Source organism: Macrobrachium nipponense, chromosome 33 (assembly GCF_015104395.2).
Source record: "Macrobrachium nipponense isolate FS-2020 chromosome 33, ASM1510439v2, whole genome shotgun sequence".
Classification (NCBI taxonomy): Eukaryota; Metazoa; Arthropoda; class Malacostraca; order Decapoda; family Palaemonidae; genus Macrobrachium; species Macrobrachium nipponense.
The window spans coordinates 24,569,429-24,593,519 of NC_087219.1; the positions used below are offsets into that span (position 1 = coordinate 24,569,429).

General features: G+C 42.4%; 1 protein-coding gene across 4 annotated transcripts in view; it reads right to left on the reverse strand.

Annotated features, from left to right (window-relative positions):
* The window catches only part of LOC135203025 (thioester-containing protein 1 allele R1-like), a 405,497-nt gene that overhangs the window by 5,664 nt on the left and 375,742 nt on the right, over positions 1-24,091 (reverse strand). For all 4 annotated transcript variants that reach the window (XM_064232597.1, XM_064232596.1, XM_064232594.1 and 1 more), the window contains exons 20-32: positions 21,449-21,559; positions 20,752-20,870; positions 18,785-18,850; positions 18,147-18,311; positions 16,716-16,847; positions 16,135-16,303; positions 15,575-15,720; positions 12,633-12,751; positions 11,627-11,795; positions 10,444-10,574; positions 9,174-9,307; positions 7,168-7,406; positions 6,835-6,996 (exon numbers count right to left, since the gene is read on the reverse strand). In XM_064232597.1, the coding sequence (XP_064088667.1) occupies positions 6,835-6,996; positions 7,168-7,406; positions 9,174-9,307; positions 10,444-10,574; positions 11,627-11,795; positions 12,633-12,751; positions 15,575-15,720; positions 16,135-16,303; positions 16,716-16,847; positions 18,147-18,311; positions 18,785-18,850; positions 20,752-20,870; positions 21,449-21,559 (1,862 nt within the window). The remainder of the gene's footprint in view (positions 1-6,834; positions 6,997-7,167; positions 7,407-9,173; positions 9,308-10,443; positions 10,575-11,626; positions 11,796-12,632; positions 12,752-15,574; positions 15,721-16,134; positions 16,304-16,715; positions 16,848-18,146; positions 18,312-18,784; positions 18,851-20,751; positions 20,871-21,448; positions 21,560-24,091) is intronic.

A 24,091-nucleotide genomic window follows, 5' to 3' on the forward strand; every position in this document is an offset into this window, starting at 1 on the left:
GGGTGTTTGCCCAGTAGTCTGCATCACGTCAAGAAACTTTAGCGAGATATATGATCTATGGCCAAGAGTTCTTGGGGGTCTGCCGATGGGGTCTTATCCGCTTACTCGGCAGAGCCTGAAAGGACTTTGTCAATGGGTGCTGATCCACTTATGTGACAATACACCTTATGAAGGAGCACACAACCAATCCCGACCACCTGATCCTAACCATATGTTAGAACTAAGGATTGTTCCGAGTTATCCCCGAACTCTTCACAACAACCGTAACTCAAAAACCACTACGCACACATACATAATTTTCTAAAAAAAAAAAAAATTATACTCATCTAATTAGATATGACAAGATTCTCTTACTGAACAACATAGACGGCCGCCCGTGCTAAACCAAGTCCTCCATTGTTCGAAGAGACTCCAGACCATATCTAAAAAGAAGAAAAGTATATACTTTTAAGGATTGGTGTCGGCTCCCGTACCCAGAATCGTATCCGCCGATACGAAAGGACCCAGAGAAAAGCACTTCTCATATGTCACACGAACGTCTTTCAAGTAATGAGATGCAAATACTGAGTTGCATCTCCAAAATGTCGTATCTATGATGTTTTTAAGCGACATATTCTTATGAAACGAGAGAGACGTCGCTACTGCTCTCACTTCATGAGCTTTAACTTTCAACAGTCGCAACTGTTCGTCAGAACAGACCTTATGCGCGTCTGTAATGACGTTCCTCACAAAGAATGCCAGAGCATTCTTGGACATCAGTCTTGTGGGGTCTTTTACCACGCACCAAAGACCTTGTCTAGAGCCTCCCATCTGATGCTTTCTCTGAATGTAGAACTTTAGAGCTCTTACAGGGCATAGAGATCTTTCTGCTTCTCTTCCTACGAGACTCGATATGCCTTTGACTTCGAATGACTTAGGCCAGGGATTCGAGGGATTCTCATTCTTAGCTAAAAACAGGGTCTTAAACGAGCAAATAGCTGAGTCTCCCTTGAAACCTACTTTATCCTGCAGAGCATGTAATTCATTAACTCTCTTTGCCGTAGCTAAAGATAATAGGAATAGGCATTTTCTGGTGATGTCTCGAAACGAAGCCAGATGAGGAGGTTCGAACCTTTCAGATGAAAGAAACTTGAGAACCACGTCTAGGTTCCAGTTCGGAGGGACCGGTTCCTTCGACTTTGAAGTCTCAAAGGACCTTATGAGATCGTGGAGATCTTTATTATCTGCCAGATCTAATCCTCTATTCCTGAAGACTGCCGAGAGCATACTTCTGTATCCCTTTATTGTGGATACAGCTAGATGGGATTGCTCTCTCAGGAATAGAAGGAAATCAGCAATTTCCGCTATAGAGGTAGTGGAGGAGGACAACTTCTTAGTTCTACACCACCTTCTAAAAACCTCCCACTTCGACTGATATACTTTCGTAGTGGAGGTTCTGCGTGCTCTCGCGATCGCGCTTGCAACTTCGCGAGAAAACCCTCTCGCTCTGACGAGTCTTTCGATAGTCGAAAGGCAGTCAGAGCGAGAGCGGGGAGGTTTTGATGATACCTCTTGAAGTGTGGCTGTCTGAGAAGATCCATCTTTCTTGGTAGGGATCTGGGAAAGTCTACGATCCACTCTACCACCTCCGTGAACCAATCTTGGGCCGGCCAAAAGGGGGCTATCAATGTCATCCTCGTCTCCTTTGACGCCACGAACTTTTTCAGTACTAGTCCCAGGATTTTGAATGGAGGAAAAGCATAGACGTCTACGCGAGACCAATCTAGCAGGAAGGCGTCTACCATCAGAGCTCTTGGGTCTTCCACGACCGAGCAAAAGACTGCCAGCCTTTTGGAGATGAATGTGGCGAAGAGATCCACATGAGGTGTCCCCCACAGCGACCAGAGATCTTGACACACCTCCTCGTGTAGGGTCCACTCTGTATGAAGGACCTGGTTCCTCCTGCTGAGTCTTTCCGCCCTCACATTCTTTACTCCCTGAACGAACCTTGTCAGAAGGGAGATGTTCCTGTGAGACGTCCAAAGCAAAAGGTCTCTCGTCAGCTCGTAAAGGAACGAGGAGTGAGTCCCTCCTTGTTTTCGAATGTAGGCAAGTGCGGTGGTGTTGTCCACGTTTACTTGCACTACTTTGTTCGACACCAGAGGTTCTAGACTCTTCAAAGCCAGATGCACGGCGAAGAGCTCTTTGCAGTTTATGTGCCAAGACACCTGCACTGGTTCCCAGGTGCCTGACACCTCCTTCGAGCCTAATGTTGCTCCCCACCCTTTCTCCGACACGTTGGAGTACAACACTAGGTCTGGGTTCTGGGTTTTTAGAGAGATCCCTTTGTTCTCTTTCAGAGGGGGCAACCACCATTCCAGGTGCGGTCTTATCTCCACTGGAATGGGAAAGGCGTCCGAAAGTTGTCCAGTTTTCCAACTCCAAGACTTCTTGAGGAAGAATTGAAGCGGACGTAAATGAAGTCTTCCTAGCGGGAAGAACTGTTCGAGCGAGGAAAGGGTCCCTAGAAGGCTCAACCATTCCCTCGCCGACGTCTGTTCCTTCCTTAAGAAGAGAGAGACTATCTGCAAACCTTTTGCGATTCTCTCTTGCGAAGGAAATACTCGAAAACCCCGAGAATCCATCTGAATCCCCAGATAGACTAAGTTCTGTCTGGGGGTCAGCTGCGACTTCTCGAGGTTCACGAGCAATCCCAACGCTTTGATCAGATCTAAAGTTAACGTCAGGTCCTCCAAGCACTGTCTCTCTGATCTGGCCCTGATGAGCCAGTCGTCCAGATACAGAGAGATATTTACTCCTTTGAGGTGAAGAAACCTCGCCACATTTTTCATCAGGCTTGTGAAGACTGAGGAGCTGTGGACAGGCCGAAACACAAGGCTCTGAACTGAAAGATCCTTCCCCCGTCATGAAACGGAGGTACTTCTTCGATGAAGGGTGGATCGGGACGTGAAAATAGGCGTCCTGGAGATCTAGAGACACCATCCAATCTCCTTGTCGCAATGACGCAAGGACTGAGGCAGAAGTCTCCATCGAAAACTTCTCCTTCCGAACAAATTTGTTCAGAGAGCTGACGTCTAGTACTGGTCTCCAGCCTCCCGAGGCCTTCGCAACCAGAAAAAGGCAATTGTAAAACCCCGGGGAGTTTTGATCCAGTACTAGTTCTATCGCTCTCTTGTCCCACATTTGTTCCACCATCGATCGAAGAGTATCCCTCAGCACAGGATCCTTGTAGTACTTGGCTGTTAGTTCCCGTGGTGTTGACGTTAGGGGAGGAGTGTTCAGGAAAGGGATAAGATATCCCTTCCTTATTACAGACAACGATGACGCGTCTGCGTTTATAAGTGTCCAGGCCTCCACAAATCCCAGGAGCCTGGCACCTACTGGTGCTTGGAGGAGAGAAGCATCACTTTCCCTTTTTAAAGGGACGAAAGGCAGACCTACCTCTCTTCTCAGGAGCCTTCCTTCTTGCGGGAGGTCTGGAGGTAGGGCCACCTCGAAAGGGCTGACCCGATGTACTCGGTCCTTTCTTGTCAGGTGTAGAAGCAGGCTTCTTCTTCCTTGCTGACTGCGTCAGAAGGTCCTGAGTCGCCTTCTCAGTTAATGAACGAGAAATGTCCTTCACCAACTGAGAAGGGAACAAAAAGTCAGACAAAGGCGAATACAGCAGCGCTGCCCTCTGAGCGTGGGAGACTGCCTTGGTTAAAAAGGCACTATATACCGTCCTCTTTTTTAGAAGACCTGCTCCAAACAAAGAGGAGATCTCAAAAGAGCCATCCTGAACCGCTTTGTCTATACAAGACAAAATGCACAAAAGGACTTCTGGTTCGAGTCCTTCAGAGTCATGGGCTTCCTTGGACATCACCCCAAGGGACCAATCTAAGAAGTCGAAAACTTCCAATACATGAAAGAGTCCCTTGAGGAGATGGTCCAGTTCAGAAATGCCCCAAGTAATACGTGCCGAGTTCAGACCTTGTCTACGTGAAGCGTCAACTAGGTCGAAAAGTCCGCCTCTGACGTAGACGGAAGAGCAATACCCATATTCTCTCCCGTCTGATACCAAATGCCTCTTTTACCAGCTAGTCTCGCTGGAGGCATGCAGAAGACCGTTCTGACTAACTCCTTCTTAGACTTCATCCAAGAGTCTAAGGACTGAAAAGCCCTCTTCATCGAAATGGCGGGCTTCATTCTGAGAAAAGACGAAGATTTCTTCGTCTTAGCACTCGAAAAAAGAGAGCGCGGAGAAGGAGGAGCGGCAGGAGTCAAGTCGTCTCCATACTCCTCTAGAAGCAAGGCAGTCAAAACTTTATAGTTCGACAGTCCTTCTCTTCCTTGATACTCTTCCTCCAAGTCTACTTCTAACTCGGGATCTAATTGAGTCTCCGCTGCCAACTCCGTACGTCCTTCCTCTGGAGGAGACAAACTCCTAATAGGAGAGGGGCTAAGGGAATGATATTCCTTCCTCTTCCCCGCTTTAATAGTCCTGGAAGGCGCCAAAAGCTCAGGCTTCACTCCATAAATGGATGACGCTTCCCGCTTGGATGACGCTTCTCGTCCGCCAAGCGTCCTGGCTGACGCCTCCCGCTTACGTGGCTGCTGACGTCCGGATGACGCCTCGCGCCTGGAAGACGCTCCGCTCTCAAAAGGCGTCCTAACTGGCGGCAAAATACTGGTTGGAGCCTCGCGTCTACAATCAGCTTTCAAAGACGCTTCATGCCTAAAAGACGTCTCACGTCTCTCTGGCGTTACGTGTCTTCCGTAAGCTCCCGATCTCGCTCTCGAACCCGAAGCTTCTGCGATATGTTTAGAAGCTTCACGTTTGCATGACGCCTCTCGCTTAGCAGGGGAGAGAGGACGAGACTTCTTGATTGGAAGCGCAACGTCCTTCCTACGAGGCGCTAACACTCCCACCAAAGAGGCCAGTTGTTCTTGTACTGCCATGATAATCTTCCTTGAAGCTTCTCCCACGTCAACTGCATGACGCCTTTCGTCATCAATCGGGGGAGAAGTAGGAAAGGGTTCTTCTGCGTCCTCGTCGGGTGACGCTGACGCCATCTTCGCCTTCTTGATAGACGAGGGAGCGTCATCTGAGAAACGCTCTGGGCTCGAATCAAATTCGGGTTCTTTCAAATGCCGTTTCAGAGGCCTCGATAAATCCGACTCCTTCCACCCTCGTTTAGATGAGGGAGAGGATGAGAAACACTCACGAAGGACGCTTTTTCTAAAGCGCCCTTGAGCAGCCTGCCACGAAACAGAGCTTGCTGAAGGGACGTCTGACCGTTGGGGATTCCCCACGACCTCCTTAAGGCTTTCGACTTTCCTTCTCCTCTGGGCATGGAAGCTTGGAAGAGGTCTAGGCCTGGGAGCGTCGCAGGGACAATCAAACGCCCCCTCCACAATACTGGGAGAACTCACTTCACTGTAATGCTCACTTTCACTAGCCTTACCTTGTAAGTCCGCCATTTTGGACTTCATGTCTCGAATAGTAGCTTTCAGATCGGCGATTTCCGAGGCCAATTCCGAAAGTAAACCTTGTGAATTAGACACATAGGGAGAATCTAAATCATTAGGATTAGAAAAAGTATCAATAAAAGGCTCAATAGGCCTTGAACTCACACCTTTCAGACGTCTAACCCTATCCCTCTCTAACTTCTTCAAATAAGAAGTTAAAGTCTTCCATTCTTCTGCATTTAATCCCTCGCATTCATGACAAGTATTAGTAGCAGAACACTGAAACCCCCTACATTTACGACATACAGTGTGAGGATCAACCGAAGCTTTCGGTATCCTCACCTTGCAGCCTACATTCACACACATTCTCACACTCACATTTGAATCAGACATACTGAGAAAATTCCAAAAAGCAAGTCCAAAAACAGTCCACAGTAGCGAATGCCAAAAACACGATCCAGATACGTCACCAAAAAGCCGATAAACGATGATCAAAGGATGAAATAAGAATCTAAGTCAGGAGGTAATAGCAACAATGTTGATACCACCGGCGACAGAGAAAATATGATAGAAAACGGGGATGATTCCTAGTCCTGCCGCCCAGGGCAGGCCGGTAGATCACCTGACCTACCTGTAGCGAGTGGCGCGAAATTTGAATTTCTGTCGGGGACGACGGAGTCTTAGCTATGTATATATCTGACAGGTAAGTTGATTGTATGAAAACAGCTCATCACTCACATTTCAGGTTACTGTTTACAGTCTTCTGTCTTGAATTGTCATTTATATTTATCCTTCTATTAATTATGCACACCACTATCCAATTTCACTCAACTTGTTGTATATCACATCTATTTTCATAAACCTAAGCCTCTTGAGACTAACATCTGTTCATATGGCTTTCACATAAGTGAGCGTAAGCCCAATCTACTCCCCTTCACCATTCTCAGGTGTGCACAACCCAAAACGAAAGTTTAAGTTAAGGATGTTGCTGTTGGACATACCACATTTTCCCTACTCCATGAGCACCCCTAACTTCAGGTGTTTGGCAGTTTACAGATTATAATATGCTAAGCATATGTCCTTTGCCCATAATTAAGTCCTTGAGGTTTCTTGACAATCTGCTTAAAACTTTCGGAGGCAAAATAGCTAGGATTCCTCCCTCTCCTTGACTGAATTAATTTTACACAAACTTTTAGTTGAAGAGAAAAGAAGCAGATAAGCATACCTATGACATTATAGACATGTCTGAGTCTATTTCAGTATTATTCAAAGTTCCTCAATACTTTAAACAAAAAGTAATCCATAAGAAAATCAAGCTAATTCATTCTCACTCTTTCCTAAGCTAAGCTATGGTACTCAGATCACAAGACATCAAAGAATGCTTACCCTGAAATTATGAGTAGCTACTGGAGTTGCGTTTGTGATTGTCACATGGAATGGAGTCATTGGTTGTGCTGTGACTTCAAATGTGCATTCCATGTTCATAACATCTTGTATCCTGGCTCTGAAAGCATACTCTGCGAGGGCTTGCATTGCTACTACGGAGTCCTGAAAAATAATGGTTCACATATCATCAATAGTCTTGCGAGTTTTTTTTACTGTATTCTGTAAATTTTTTATTTTGCAACCAAACAGGCTAGGAACCTCTTTCTCTGGCACAGATTTCAGAATGGATTTATAATAAGATGTAATCTGTATAAAACTGGAAGCAATACTAACACTAGTTGATATGAAAGCAGACTCCCAGTCTCTAACGGCATTGAGCCAGCGCATGATCCTCTCAGTGTTTTCCGTGATGCCTTCTCGTTTCAGGAAAAACAGGAGTGCATAGCTTGTAGCTTCTACAGCATGTGCATCATACTGCTCTGGTTCCTTTGGAAGCAAGAAAGCTCTCTGATTGTTTTCCCGACGGCGGCCATGCACATTGATTGGGAGAAGAGACCAGTAGGACATATCACCTGTCAAAAAAGTTATTCTTAGAACGGTTTATTCTCCTGCTTTGCATAAGGAACATCAAGTAATATTTTGGCCTGTTTACACCTTACATTTATATTATGTTTTTAGATGTTTACTCACTCTCCAACAATTTTAGCTTAATGTTTAGTAATGTATAACAAGCATGTTTACATAAGTATTTGCCTATTGCTCCACTAAATTTAAATTTAATGTCCAGGTCAATAATTTTTTGGATATTTACTTAGTTCCTTCTTCAAGTACACTAAAAAGCTGCTATCATATGTTTGTTTAAAATGCTAACAGATTTGTACCAGACTTGAAATAGATACCTTGAAAGCATTTTTACAAACTTCAAAATTAATTCCAATATATTATTTTTATATTGAAATATATACAATGCAGAATCAAAACTAACTTAGAACTCCAATTCTGTACACAATAGTAGCTTTTATGTTTCCCTTACTGCCACAATCTCGCCAGCAATTTTCACTTGAATATGCATTGGTATGTAAAATGGAAAATTTGAATAAAAATGTGGCATTTTCTACAAGTATTGTATTGATGCAGTTAGGTAATTTATGTCCAATGATTATACAGTATTAACAATAAAATCCATATACTATATAGATAATATTCAGCTTAAGGAAACTAAGCAACATAAGGAATAGGATCCAAGTCTTCATCATATGCTCAAATTTGCACAATTGATCTGTCTAGATAAAGTTTGGATAATACATTTTCAGCTTCATTCAAAAGCTATTTCCAGAGTCATATGCTATGAAGAATTACAAATGCTTGTAAAGGCAACACAAAGATTCCAGTATTTGTGAGAAGGTAAATTTCATTTGACTAATATTTTTCATGATACCTGTTGACGTATTTTGACAGTATGAATAATTAATTGTGAATGAAAGTCCAAAGCAATGTTAATTGTGTATAAAATACAGCATCAGCAGTTATATAGAAATTTTTTATGAAGTTACACTTCTGTTTTGTTGAAAATAACAAAACTAATTTTCGTGAACTCAAGTTGGTGAAAATTGAGAATCTCTTGGATTGTAATTAGGGCTCTCTTGTTTAAAGAAACTAAGTAAAGAGGAAGGAAAAAGAAGCAAAGAGGAAAACAAGACAGAGTGGAGTACAAAAGTGTATCTGGGTACTAACTATTCATCAGTAATTTTCTGGATACAGTACTTGTTTGAGTTCGTTACCTGAAAATCAAGTACGATTTCATCTTGTGTGTGTTTTGTTTATACCATTACTCAAACTGTACACACATACAGAACAAGCTGAGCAAACTTTCTCAACAGGCAGTCCCCGGGTTACGATGGGGGTTCCGTTCTTGAGATGCATTGTAAGCCGAAAATCGTCATAAGCCGAAAATAGTCATAAGCCGGAACATCGTAAAAATCCTAAAAAGAAAACCTTACTTTTAATGCTTTGGGTGCAATCAAAACTATGTAAACTGCATTTTTATTGCATTTTTCATAAAAAAAACCTTCAAATATTGATTATTTTGCATTTTTGGTGTTATTTCTTCTGCCAGATCAGCATTGTAGTGTCATAATCCTGGAACATGCGTCATAACCCTGAAAATAATTTCCGATGAATATAATTGAAAAGCGCCTTAACCTCGGAACGTCGTAAGCCAAAACCTTCTTAACCCGGGGACTGCCTGTATATATAAAAATCAACAGAACTTCCTTAAACATCTGGTTGTTTAATCCCTCTTCCCAGAAGTCTTAAAAAGAAAAAAATAATCAACTCACCAAAATCTTTCCTCTTCTTGAGGAGCAAACCAGCAGCCTTATCTCCTGTTACACTGCCAACAGAAATCAGGGCATATGCAGCGAGGGCCAAGTGATAACAGTCACTCAAGTGTGTCACTTCCTTTTCCAAGAACCTGCAGAGAAAAGTAAGAATTAATACTGATTACATATAAACCTTAGCAGCTGAGGGAATTTAATTTTGTGGGCACCAATAATCCTTTTTCTTTTTCAATGGCTAGTCTTTCACATACACTTCTCACCTTTTCATAATCTTTTGTCTTTTTCAACTTATTATCTTTCAGGTTATTTATCACTTCTGAGGACAAGTACCACTCCTTCCATGACTAAGTAAAAACATGAATAACCACAGTAAGAGTACAGTGTACCATAACATCTTAACCTCATAAAAGCCACAACTTCCTACCTGATACACTTTAACCTAAGTAACCTCACAAATGATGCTGTGTCCCACGGATGGTTAATTGCATCTGGTATGCTAGATTGATGAACTGACCAGAATATCTGAAACCCTCATAAAGGAACAGACAGGACCAGTTGTTTGGGATATGTGCATGACAAGAACATAAAAAGGAAAAGGGGATGAATTATAATGTGGAAATTATAAAGGTATATATGTAAGATTGCTTGAGCATGCTATTAACATCATAAAAGGTGCTGCTGTTGAGAAAGATGAGAAAAACTGTTAAAATGGATAATTATTAGTCTCATGCAAGAGAAATCGGCAAAAGAAGCATCCTATGATGATGAAACCACAGGTTATTATTATTATTATAAAATTATAGTTGAACCAAACCACTGAGCTGCAAAAACCACAGGTAAAGTATTATATGATGAGGGGAGATGATAACACATAAGTATTAGTTGATCTTGAGAAGGTACCATGACAAGAAATTACATTGACATTATGGAGGCAGAGGATACCAGAAAGACATTATGCTAGTGATGATGTACAGTACTGTACTATAAGACGTTCTAAAGTGGGGACAGTGGCAGGTGTATCAGAAAAAAACAAGATAAATGTTGGTGTCCATCAGAGATCAAACCTGAGTCATTGCTATTTATCATAATATAGAGCCAGTATAGAATATGATGTCATAACTTTAATAACTAGATGGCTTACTTGAGGACTGGTTAACTAGACTACTTGGTTAATAACTGCAAGCTTTCTTGGTGACTGGATAACCAGCTTACTTACTTGGTGGGTCGATAATCACCTTTGCTTAGTTGTAGGTTACATAAACTTACTTACTTGGTGGTTAGTTGACGTGCATTGCGGGCCCTTGTGTGCATGTCTCCCTGAAGTGAGGGCAGGCTGCTATGAAGGGCAAGTACAACTAGAGCTGTTAAAGGAATGGAGGAAGTTGCCCCAGTTTTCTTTGCCTAGTGGAAAAAAATGGACACTTGAGCATCAGGGATAAATAATTTTTTAATATATTCAAGTGCATAATGCATCAAAATATTATGGCCATAAACCTGATGAAAAGGTTCCGCAGGCTTGAATATCAGTGAGGGAAGGAACTTTAAAGATGCAAGTATGAGTTAATTTTTACAAATTAAAAAACCAATATAAATGTTAGCTACTATAGTAGATTCACATCAAACGTGCACCTGATGTCTAGGCCATTCCCTTACGACGCTCCTGGTTGGCTGTTGAAAAGCCATTCACAGGGCTGGAAACTCTCAGTCTCTCTAGAGATATTTCTTTCAAAAGTATCTCTCAGGATGGAACATACATCCTACCTCTGTGAACTCTCTCGAGAGAGTGCGAGTTTCCAACTCTGTGATTGGCTTATCAACAGCCAATCAGGAGTGTCGTAAGGGACTGGCCTAGACATCAAATGCACGGTTGATGTGAATCTACTATAGTATACAGTAATCAAATATAAGTACTGCAAATAAATTTAAAAGACATCAGTGCAACAAATGAGTGAAGGATAAAATTAAAATAGTCAATGAAGGTGCTTGCGCATATCCTTATATGTATGCCATGTACATACTACATAAACAAGCAACTGTTGACAGAATGATTTTTTAAGAGCCTTTTTTTTGTATTCTTAGTATTCACACAGATGATGTATCATACTATCCAACAACTCGTTCTCAAATATCTTTTGCTCATTTTAATATAGAACTGGGGAAAGATCACACTTCCCCCAGTGCAATTGATGTTTACAAGGTTTACAAGCTTAAGATGAGCAGTAAATCTACTTTCAAGCAGGATGCACCATTGCCTACTGTTTTATGATGTGTATTACAAGTTTTATGTATTCAATATTTGTTTGTTGATTTATTTTCATTTTCCCCCACTATTTGGTCTTCATTCCCTCTATGCTTTTCAAGAAGTTAATGGCCTTTATAAGCGATGGTTCATTTTTAATAATGATAATAATAATAATACTAATAATAATAATAATAATAATAATAATAATTACCTTGCTATCAAGGTACATGTCTCCCATCTCATGGAACCCACCGTCACTTGACTGATATTTGAGCATGAACCCAACTGACTTCTTGATAATTTTGGGGTCTATATAGAGTTGATTCTCCCAATCCTCGTGTTGGGCATCATTTAGCAGGCTGACCACCTTTGCTGTAAGCCTGTGAAAAGAGACTGAAGTGAAGTTGTGATGACTCACAGAGAGAGAGAGAGAGAGAGAGAGAGAGAGAGAGAGAGAGAGAGAGAGAGAGCGAGAGAGAGAGAGAGAGAGAGAGAGAGAGAGAGAGAGAGAGAGAGAGCAATAACCTAATAGTAAAAGAAGTTAGTATGAAGTTCACAATATTATGATAGTTCAAACATGGTTGTCATTCACATGAAAAAAAGTATTAATGATTAATTTCCTCTCTGCATTTACAATTGGCACTTGGCCTTAAAAGTTTAAGAGAGGAGGTGAACAGTGGGTCAAGGTAAGGTCAGGGAAGTTGGACAGCCAAGTGGAAAGAAATGTTTATTAAAATGAGAAAGTTCTGTAATGTAGTAGATGAAACAAGGTGCACTGCAAAGAATACCGGTAGGTACTGCCTGCTGTGGTAAGAGAAAGGCTCCAAGATGGTTCCCCACAGTAATTTTGAAATGAGAATATTATATTGCATTCGCAAAAAGTGAAAAAATGCCAAACATAACTTTATAGATAAAAAAGCAAACTTGATTCTTACTATGCAAACCTTCTCTCTGGAACATATGCCCCAATTATTCGTGGAAAATTATCCTGTTTGCGGGATTTTTTTTATGAGAAACATCCACAAATTCCAGCTTTTTTTTATATTTTTTTTTATAAATTTTATCATAAAATACACTTTTTGTGATAAAAGTATAAAAAATAAAACAGGTATAAATATATATGGGGGTTTCTTGAGTTTAATATATATATATATATATATATATATATATATATATATATATATATATATATATATATATATAAATAAAATACTTACCAGACTCTAGGTTCCGAGCTGGACCACATACAGAAACCACCTTGTTTGGTTCGCCAAAGCAGTGCAGCTAACTGGACCGTTAGGTGTTCGAAGGCTGGATAAGCCTCGCGAATGTCAAGCTGAGGGGGTATGAAGGAAAAAGGATATCAACAGGATATTACAGAGGATTATCTCTTGTGTTGTGAAGTGTTTGTTACAATACACTATATATATAGTGTATATATATATACACACTACATATATATATTACTTTTATTAATAATAACAATAGTAATAACAATACTACAAATCTAAAAGTAATTGCAAAATATCCCCTGAAAGTAGAGACAAACAATGGAGACGGTTTTGAACAGGAAATAGCATCAGCAAGTGTCAACTATTGATCGTAAACTTACTGAGCTCACCAACATTAAAATAAATGAAAAAAAAAAAAAAATTCCCTAAACTAATACTTAATGTCAGACTGAAGATGATATAACTAAAGTCTTGAATACTATAAAGAGGGCATTCATCTGAGCATTTATGAAAATGCTACGATCGCTAGGACTAAAAACGAATGTGATTGCATTCATTGTGTTACACTGATACATCCACTGCTATTCACCAAAACAGCGTTAGGTAAAGTTTGTTTGTTTGGTGTTTTTACGTTGCATGGAACCAATGGTTATTCAGCAACAGGACCAACGGCTTTACGTGACTTCTATCACCAGAAATACACATCTCTCACATCTCAATGGAATGCCCGAGTAATCGAACTCGCGGCCACCCAGGTGGTACGTCAACGCTTTAGGTAAAGGTTCAGTTATGGTTTCCTTCAGTTAAGTTAAGGTTTGGTACCCTGAGTGATCATATACTAAGCTAAGATGGTTTGGTTAAAGGCAATCCATGAATGGCTAAATTATGGCACCTAAAGGTTAGGTTAGGTGAGAGAATTTAGGTTATTTAAAACATGTGATTTGGAAGGTTAGGTTGGTTGGTACCGGGGTCCTGGAACCAATTTATTTACTGCACCCAAATATTGGATTAGCTTACAGTGGTCTGGCGAAAGGTTTTGTTAAAACAATCGTAAATTAGTAATGTTAGGATAATCTTTCGCAATAAGACTGGTTAAAAATCCTGTATCACAAGATACAAAATACTTTAAAATTACCGTATAAACATTTCCTGACTGAATTGCAAAATAGTAAAAAAAAAAAAAAAAAAAAAAAAAATCCAATGATAACAATGACGATATAAAAAATTAGTTAATTCTGGTTTACCTACTTTTTTATGGATAAAAATTTGCAAAAATACTGACTTTTGGTCGCAACAATTCGATTTTGCTGCCCATTTTCTCCTATGATTAAGATAATCGTTGTGGCGTTATGATAATGACAACTCGAGAGTAACCACTTGGAAACAGGGCGGTCATAGCGAATGTAAGTTGTTTTTATTCTAATATAAACACAGGACGCCTAGGCCTATCTTTAGAATCAGAATCAACATTTTCAATAATGACAAGAGAATGTTATAATTACCTATACTCTGTTTTTTTCCATCTGTCCACCCATCTGTGGTGTTTGCGTATGGTAACACTGCGTCCCGGGCTTTAAAAAAGTTACGCTATTCGTAAGTTTTAGGTAAATAAAAGGATATCTGGGTTTACATTTGCAACTGAAAAGTGTTTTGATAATTTACTGTATGCGAATTACACCGTTAATATGCGAAATAGGATATTACTATAATTGTTGAATGTAAGCTGAATGTAACTATTTAAAGCCCGGGACGCAGTGTTACCATACGCAAACACCACAGGCGGGTGGACAGATGGAAAAAAAAACAGAGTATAGTATCATATATTATATTATATTCAATAAATAATGTTCATCTTCTTTATAGAATGTTGAACACTTATGTATCATTGTTTACTTCCAGCAAGACTCTTCCGTCTGTTTGCTCGAGTTTAGAAATTTCTCAATTACATATTCATATGAGGTTATTCCGGATTTGTATCAGTATGCCTAAGTTTTCCTACACAGCTGAATATTCGAGCAAGAATAAATAAAAAAAACGTACGCTCTGTTTCCCCAAATACTTTAATATTGTATTCCCAGAACAGCGTCGCCTAAGAAAAACAAACACTCGAATTCTGGTTCCAAGTTCCAAATATTTAACTTTACCACTGCTAGGCTTCCTACTGGTAAGAATAGGCCTAATAAACATAAAATATTGATGTTAAGGCATATTGTGCAGCAGTGTATGGAACTTAAAAACCTCTTCTGATGCTATTGTTGAATTCGAAATACCATTTGATAATGTTAATACAAGTTCTAGTCTAGAGACTTTGATCTTAATGGAAGGTCTTAGTCACTATGGTATTCCCCTTGACATGTCAAGCAAATGGAAATTTCCATGCTGGATGCAGATGTAAAGTCTTATGATGATAGTCTTGTCAAGTGAATTTGCAGTGAATGTGGGGTGCTACCTGGGAATGTTATTTCGCCTTTGACCTCCGCCATCAACCCCCGGCCTCCGCCCCCGTAAAAAAAAAAAAAAAAAAAAAAAAAAAAAAAAAAAAACAGTAGAGCACCACAAGATTTGCAAAGCATGCTTAACAGAATGCATCGGACTGCTCAAATGGTTCGAGAGATCGTGCTGGCATAAGGCCCGCCTTAGTCTAACAATTAAATTACAAAGTACTCTCCAAAAGTCCACCAAAAAACATCAGTTATCGTGGGGGCTGCTCTCGAACAGTCTCCTGATCTCTCCTATTCAACCATTTTTAGTCTGCCGATTTAAACAAAGTGGAGAGGATTTCCTATAGTGTCCCATAAGAGCCCGTGCTGGCACAGGGCCAACTTTATTATATAATACAAACTTACTCCCGCTTTTGCTTACTGGTAGTAATCAATGTTGACATAAGGGTTGTTAACCCAAAACCTAACAGTTGGGGCGATACTCACATTATTGGTCAGCCTGAGATAATGCAGAGACCACAGAGTCGCCCCGAAGTTGAAGGCCACACCGTCCGTACTCCTCAGGTGCCGCCCTCCGAACACGTCTGCGTGGTCCACGGAGAAGTCCTCAGAAAGGGGACCGAACACGCCTCCTGTAGGAGTGGGTCAAGGAAGGAGTTGGCGAGGTCAATTAAGCGGCGTTAATTCCTTTTTTGTATAACGTAAGGCGTATCCTGAATACAGTTCCTTTAGTTGTTGTAAGTGAAGGAAATGTGTATATCTGTATTTACATTAGTAAAAATGAGCTATACAATGGTGTTTATATCTATAAAAAGTCTTCACACATTTCATGAATATAAGTTGGCGCCGAAAACCTCTGATTTATATTACTTATGCATCCAAAACGGATTAAATTTGCAGAAAATTTGGTGTCCTGTACAAATTTATGAAGCATTCCTTTACGATTTATTATGCCTGATAAACTCGCTTTGAATCAGAATATGAAGATAGTTTACAAAAGCCAGTAATATCAGTTTATTTATTTACTTTGTAAAGTTTAGTCTCACCTGAGACAGAGATCTTTCCTGCAGGAGAACCCGAGATGAACCTCCTGAGGATGCTGAAGGGGATGATAGGACTCTCTTCCACGATCACGTCCAGGAATTCGTACACCATGGCACGGTTTTCGAGGTCCAGCATCAGAGAGGTGTGTTTACGTACCGGCACGCCCTCTGGCTGTGATGGAATGACGAATAAAGACCATTAATATACTTAGTGATGTAATCTCAATAGGATTAACGTAACTTCAATACTATCCTACAATGTCAACTATAATTTTGCTATAATTTAATCACCCTAATCATGACAACAACAATCCTACCATAACATCACATGCACCACTATAACCACAACCAAAGAATTATAACCTCAATTACTCATTTAGAACTTGGCCATAATCTCAAGCACATCACCTTTAATATTAAGGTATTTGTTACAACCTCAATCATCAAGCGTAACCTCAAAAAACATTAACATAACCCCGCCACCCTCTTATAAACCCAATCAACCTCCTAAAACCTCAACTATGCTAGAATCTCATCTATTCTTCAGTCACTTCCCTCTAAAAACCCGAAGGGATCCACCTTACCATAACCTCAATCTCCCACGTTTCCGAGTCTTGTCGCATCTGGGATATCGCGTCGATGGTGACCTCCACTGTGCCCGACTGCTTCTTGATGGCCACTGGGATCATGACCTCCTCAGCTCCGTGACCTTCAATCTGTAACGAGAATATCATGATCTACATGGGTGTAAAGGCGCCCATACAGTAGCACCTCAATTTAACCGATTTTTTTTTTAAAATCTCCATCTGAATACCCTCATGGACAGATTCAACAAACGGGACATTTCCCTGCAGAGAGAGAGAGAGAGAGAGAGAGAGAGAGAGAGAGAGAGAGAGAGAGAGAGAGAGAGAGAGAGAGAGACTTATTGCAGTAAAAGTGGATAAACAAATAAATATGAGGGCGTACAAATAAAAAAAAAAAAACGAAACACCAGAATTCACAAGACCTTCAGCAGAAGGCAGGAATAAATTGGCTCCTCGGTCAAACATTCAGGAGGTCTGTCTGCCTTTCTAATAAGTCTACAAAGACCCATCATTACAGCCTGTACTTTAATATCTCATAGATATCTTACAGTTAGCAACAATTTCGCAGCTTCTAACCTGCACCCAGTGACGTCATTCAAGATTTATCGGGGTGGGGTAGGAGGTGTGGTGGGGAGCAAAAGTTTAGAACTAACGGTATAGGTGGGTGACGAGCGATGAAAGTTCTATCAGCTGGGGTTAAGGGGGGGGAGGGTGATGTAAGGGGCCCACCGTCCCCCGAGGAATGTATAGAAATTTTTCCACATTTTGAAGCCATAAAAGGGCTGTATCGAGTTAATAAAGCAGCAAACAGGTGTGCCACATCCACCCATATAATATATTTTATTTATTATTATTACAAAGCCTAGGGGGCAAACCATGTCTTGGACGGGCCATCAATGTCTTGATGGTGGTCAAGTGGGCCCCCGCTCCCTAGCCCAAACCAAATGACACCCTACCTGCATCTTACCCTTGACATTCAATCTGGATTTTTAAAAAAAATGAACCACGTCTATAATGATGGGATATCAAACAATAAAGACGAGAGCTAAGCTCAAGTGTTACGTACATTTTGTACAAACACTTCTCCTCTATTATACACACTTTTCAATGTATTAAGGACACTTCTCCATGTACTGAAGACACCTCTCCATGTATTATAGATATTTCTCCATGTATTAGACACTCCAATGCCTTTAGGACACTTCTCCATGTATTAGACACTTTTCAATGCCTTTAGGACACTTTTCCATGCACTAAAGACTCGTTTCCATGAATTAAGGACTCTTCTCCACGTAGTAAGAACACTTCTCCATGAATTAAGGGCACTTTTCAATGCACTTAAGAAACTTATCCATGTATTAAAGACACATACCTGCGTATTAAGGGCATTTCTCAAAGTACTAACATACTCTTCACATTTCTGTCACTTACAAAGAGGAGGTGATGGTGTTGCCCAGACGAAGTCCTCGGACTGTAGTGCTGGACTCGGCCTCCAGTCTCCACGTGGATGAAGTGGTAGTCCGGACTGTCGTGGATGAGCAGCATCGCTTGGATGGTCGTCTCCATCAGGTTGAACACCATCACGCGAATCGATACCTGTTACGCGAAATGGTAATTACATACATACATACATACATACATACACACACACACACACACACACACACATATATATATATATATATATATATATATATATATATATATATATATATATGTGTGTGTGTGTGTGTGTGTGTGTGTGTGTGTATTATATATGTATTGGAGAGAGAGAGAGAGAGAGAGAGAGAGAGAGAGAGAGAGAGAGAGACTACATTTGCACTTTGCATCTTTAGATGTTCAAATATTAATACCGAATTCATAATAAATTTCGATTAACTTTCATCTAATTGCTAATATATGATAATCACTATATACTGCCCAGGAGCAAGAGCCCGTGCTGGCATATGGCAGCTTAACTTTGACTATCTGTATATTCACCTATCCTGATCAGGATTCGAGCCCATACTATCTTGGGTTGATAGCCGGAAGTCAATGACTCAATAAATTTTCATTTAATTAGAACTTACCTGTTCGCCTCTCCTGCACACAGAAGGACCTTCGGCCAGGATGTAGAATGGAGGATCTCCGTTGAACTGTTGGAGAAAAGATGAGTTATGTCAGGATGAAAAGAGTCATTAGTCTGTTGCGGAAAAACATTGGCTTTTGGTAACGACAAACCTTCGTATTTCTCCAACTTTCAATGTTATCTTTTCATTCCCACGTCCTCCTACTGACTGGGACTCACTGCTAGAACACTTTCTCTCCCACTAATACCTTTTCATTTTCGGCCCAGTGTTTCAATTGAGCCGAATGGTCGTGTTTACATGGACAGTTTGTTGAATTAACGGTTACGGGCTGCTGAAAAGCAAGAGCCCGTGCCAGCATAAGGCTGGCTTAATTTTCCTGCTGCTGCTGACAAACCTAACTGATAAAATTGAGTTCATAATTATATTAATCATGCAAACCTTATCATGTGGAACAAAATGCCAGTCTGTGATAAATCAAAATATATAAGACAAGCGAATAGATAAAAATAAATTAAAACAAACGTCCAAAGGACGTACTGCAGCCTCTTTGGCAAAAGTTGCATTGCCATAGAAACTTTTTTTTTTTTTGGACGTAAAACTGCCATGCCGAAGGTACTTCTTTCATGAAAGAAGTTGCAGCGACATATTTGAAACACTAGAACAGACTATAGTAGATTCACATCAACCGTGCATTTGATGTCTAGGCCTGTCCCTTACGACGCTCCTGATTGGCTGTTGATAAGCCAATCTCAGGGCTGGAAACTCTCAGTCTCTCTTGAGAGTTCACATGGGCAGGATGTGTGTTCCTCCTCTCCTAAAGGATAAGTCTTTCAAACGTATACCTTAGGAGAGGTGGCACATCCTACCCATGTGAACTCTCGTGAGAGACTGAGAGTTTCCAGCCCTGTGATTGGCTTATCAACAGCCAATCAGGAGCGTCGTAAGGGACAGGTCTAGACATCAAATGCACGGTTGATACCACAACGAAAAGACACAATTTCTTTAATTTTTGTTCGGACAGAAGATACTGACCACTTGGAAAGTTGGCTTGCAAAAGACCGCTATGCAATCAAAATCTACCACGGCAATGGAAGTAGCCTTTGCAGAGGTTGCCATGGCAACAGATGTGATCTTTTAAAAGCTACCATGACACAGGATACAGGTTTCATGCAAGTCAGTATAAGAAAGACCTAAATATTTCAAGTTGTCATGAAAAAGAAGAGATTTGGTGTGGCAAATAATATGACCATTAAAAATTTGCGATGACAAAGAACGCAGCTAATAAATACTTGACTTGTCAAAATATCTAACACCTGGACAAATTGCTAAGACAAAGGACACAAACCCGTAGTGGGGTAGTGGCGTCAGTGGACCTCATGCAGAGCACTATAGGCATTACTTAAGGTTCTTTGCAGTGTGCCTTCGGCCCTTAGCTGCAACCACTTTCGTTTCTTTTACTGTACTTCCGTTCATATTCTTTCTTCGTCTTACTTTCCACCCTCTCCTAATACTTGATTCAAAATGCAACTGCTTTGAGGTTTTCTTCCTTTTACACTTTTCAAACCTTTTACTGTCAATTTCCATTAAGCGCTGAATGACCTCATAGGTCCCAGTGCTTGGCTTTTGGCCTAATATCTATATTCAACTCAACTCAAAGGACACAAGTTTTACAAAATCTAACCACCACAAAGGATCTAACTCTTGTGAAAGTTGCTGCGACGGATCTCACTTCTTAAATCCTGGTTAAAAAAATGGCGAAAGATTCATAATACAATTTACTTCAGACATTAATTTAATTCATTTCATTACTTGTTCTATTTTATTGATTCCTTTTATCAATTGTTCACATTTTACTTACGTATTATCACATTCTTGGCTGTATTATTAGTACGATTAATAGAGGTTGTTCCTATATAATACCCCACCTGAGAGAGAGAGAGAGAGAGAGAGAGAGAGAGAGATCTTACCACAGTTGCTTTCGAAGTGAAGGTCAGTCCATATTCGTCGTGAACTGCATACGCCTCAATCATCCAGTTCTCTGCAGTTTTGGCAATCTCTCGAGTTATCACTTCGTGTCCCTTGTGCCCTGAATAATAATAATAATAATAATAATAATAATAATAATAATAATAATAATAATAATAATAATAATTCTTGCGACTTCAAAGAAGACCACAGATTATTATGATAATTATAGCATAACAATAGCTGCTGTTGAGGAAAAGAAGGTAATTTATGCTGAATTTTTACATTTAGCAATAAAGGATAATGTCAATTTTAACTATATTTAAGATTTCTGTTATTAGCAATAATACAAATTATAACTGTCGTGACCACTTAACGTTATGGTTTCAACAATCCACAATTCTAGCGTATACAAACAATAATCCAAAAGTAATGAAAATGATTCGTTATTGTTTTCTTTGTGATTACGCCAAGTTGTTAGGCAAGCTTTTCTAGACACACACACACACACACAAACACACACACACACACACACACACACACACACACACACACATACGTTCATGTTTTCAGGGTGCAAAAGTCAGAACACGACCTCTACTACATCAGTAAAGGTGTTGCAGCACTGCACAAATGCAGGACTTGATCCATTGATTCAGCTTATCCTGACTTTACCCAACCTGACCTGACTTCACTCACCGATCCAGTAGACGGTGTTGCACCATTCCACGTCGTCTGGGTCGAAGGAATCCATCACGAAGTTGGCGCGAAGGAGGCGGAAGAGCGTGTCTGAACTCAGCTCCAGCGGATCTGTGAACAAGGAGAAGTTGAACATTCATATATGAAGGGGCTGATGTTGTAGAATTTCTTTTGCTTTGAGGGTTAATCTCTACTTCAATAGTTAATGGATGAATGAGACAGTGCTTCGTCATTAATTTCTTTTCTGTACAACCACCCTCCTACTGAGAATACAAAAGAAATTCTCTCTGCTGTCCTCAGTCAAGGGTACTTTCTGTCTGAACTTCCATGAGGGCTGGGTCTTCATCTATACCGTTCTCTATGATTAAAAAGACCTTCCAGCTGGTCTTCGGCCTGCCATTTTCATATCTACTGAACATTTCTGACCAGCTGTTTCTCCTCCATTTTTATTATTGTCTCCAGACCATCTCATGCTACGTACGGACACACACACTCATATATAAGTAAGGTAAAAGACCTCATTTCAACTCAACCTCAGTACCTGACCCCAATTTGGCTCACCGGTGATAAACTCCATAAGGTCGGCTTTATCTTAACCTCACGTCCGTTGACCATTAACAACCGCACAGGAAAAACACCAAATATTTCGCTCTACTTAAAAAAGAACCCCAAATTGCCTCATGAAAAACTCTTAGGATAGGAGAACCATGGTTTTACTCGACTCCCTTGAAAATACCCAACCCCATTTTGGCTCAAGGTATACTCTACGGATGAAAAAACTACCATTTCACATTAATATGAATACGAGTGAAAAAATTCAAGGTCCCTTAACCTAACCTAGCCCACCACCGGAAGAACCCAGAGGCTGCCCATCCCAACCAAAGCAGGTGGAAGGGATCCACCGGAAGAGGCCAGAGGCTGCACATCCTCATCTAAGCAGGTGGAAGTGCTCCATTGGCAGAGGTAAGAGGCTGCCCATCCATCTGCCTCAGCAGGGAAGGGCACCCACTGGCCCTCACTGGTAGAGTCCGTCCGCCTGCCTTGGCGGGGAAGGGCACCCACTGGTCCTCGCTGGTAGAGTCTGTCTGTCTGCCTCGACGGGGAAGGGAACCCACTGGTCGTTGCTGGTAGAGTCCGTCTGTCTGCCTCGGCGGGGAAGGGCACCCACTGGTCCTTGCTGGTAGAGCCCGTCCGCATGCCTGCGGGGGCCAGGAGAGGCTGCCCATCCCCACCGAAGCCGTGGCAAGGGCTCGGCTGGCGGGGGCCAGGAGAGGCAACCCAACCCCGCCAAAGCCGGGGCAAGGGCTTGGCTGGCGGGGGGCAGAAGAGGCAGCCCAACCCCGCCTAAGGCGAGGAAAGGGCTCGGCTGGCAGAGGCCAGGAGAGGCTGCCCATCCCCGCCGAAGCTGGGGCAAGGGCTTGGCCGGCAGGGGCCAGGAGAGGCTGCCCATCCCCGCTGAAGCCAGGGCAAGGCCTTGGCCGGGGGGGGCCAGGAGAGGCTGCCTATCCCCGCTGAAGCCGGAGCAAGGGCTCCTCCGGCGGGGCCCAGGAGAGGCTGCCCATCCCCACCGAAGAAGGGGGAAGGGCTCGACCGGTGGGGGCCAGGAGAGGCTGCCAATCCCCGCCCAAGCCAGGGCAAGGGCTCAGCCGGCGGGGGCCAGGAGAGGCTGCCCATCACCGCTGTAGCCGGGGCAAGGGCTTGGTCGGTGGGGGCCAGGAGAGGCTGCCCATCCCGCTGAAGCCGGGGCAAGGGCTCGGTCGGTGGGGGCCAGGAGAGGCTGCCCATCCCCGCTGAAGCCGTGGCAAGGGCTCGGTCGGTGGGGGCCAGGAGAGGCTGCCCATCCCCGCTGAAGCCGGGGCAAGGGCTCGGTCGGTGGGGGCCAGGAGAGGCTGCCCATCCCCCCCGAAGCAGGGGTAAGTGTTTAACTGGCGGAGGCCAGGTGAAGCTGCCCATCCCCGCCGAAGCAGGTGGACTTCACCAGTGGGAGGTAATGGCTAGCTGGGGGAAAGCAGCCATTGGCCCAACTGGCAGAGTCCATCTGCCTGCCTTGGTGGGGAAGGGCACCCACTGGCCCTCGCTGGTAGAGTCCTTCGACCTGCCTTGGTGGGGAAGGACACCCATTGGTCCTCGCTGGTTGAGTCCGTCCACCTCCCTCGGCAGGGAAGGGCACCCATTTGTCCTTGCTAGTAGAGTCCGTCTGCCATCCTCGGCAGGGAAGGGCACCCAAAAGTCCTCGCTGGTAGAGTCCGTCCGCCCGCCTCGGCAGGGAAGGGCACCCACTGGTCCACACTGGTAAATACCATCTGCCTGCCTTGGCGGGGAAGGGCACCACTGGGCCTCGCTGGTAGAGTCCGTCCGTCTGCCTCGGTGGGGAAGGGCACCCACTGGTCCTCGCTGGCGGAGTCTGTCCGTCTGCCTCGGCAGGCAAGGGCACCCACTGTCCTCGCTGGTAGAGTCCATCCGCCTGCCTCGGCGGGGAAGGGCACACACTGTTCCTTGCTGGTAGAGTCCATCCGCCTGTCTGCGGGAGCCAGGAGAGAATGCCCATCCCCACCGAAGCAGGGGGAAGGGCTCGACTGGCGGAGTCCAGCAGATTGAAGGTCTTGACCGGCGGGCACAAGGAGAGGTAGCCCAACCCTGCCG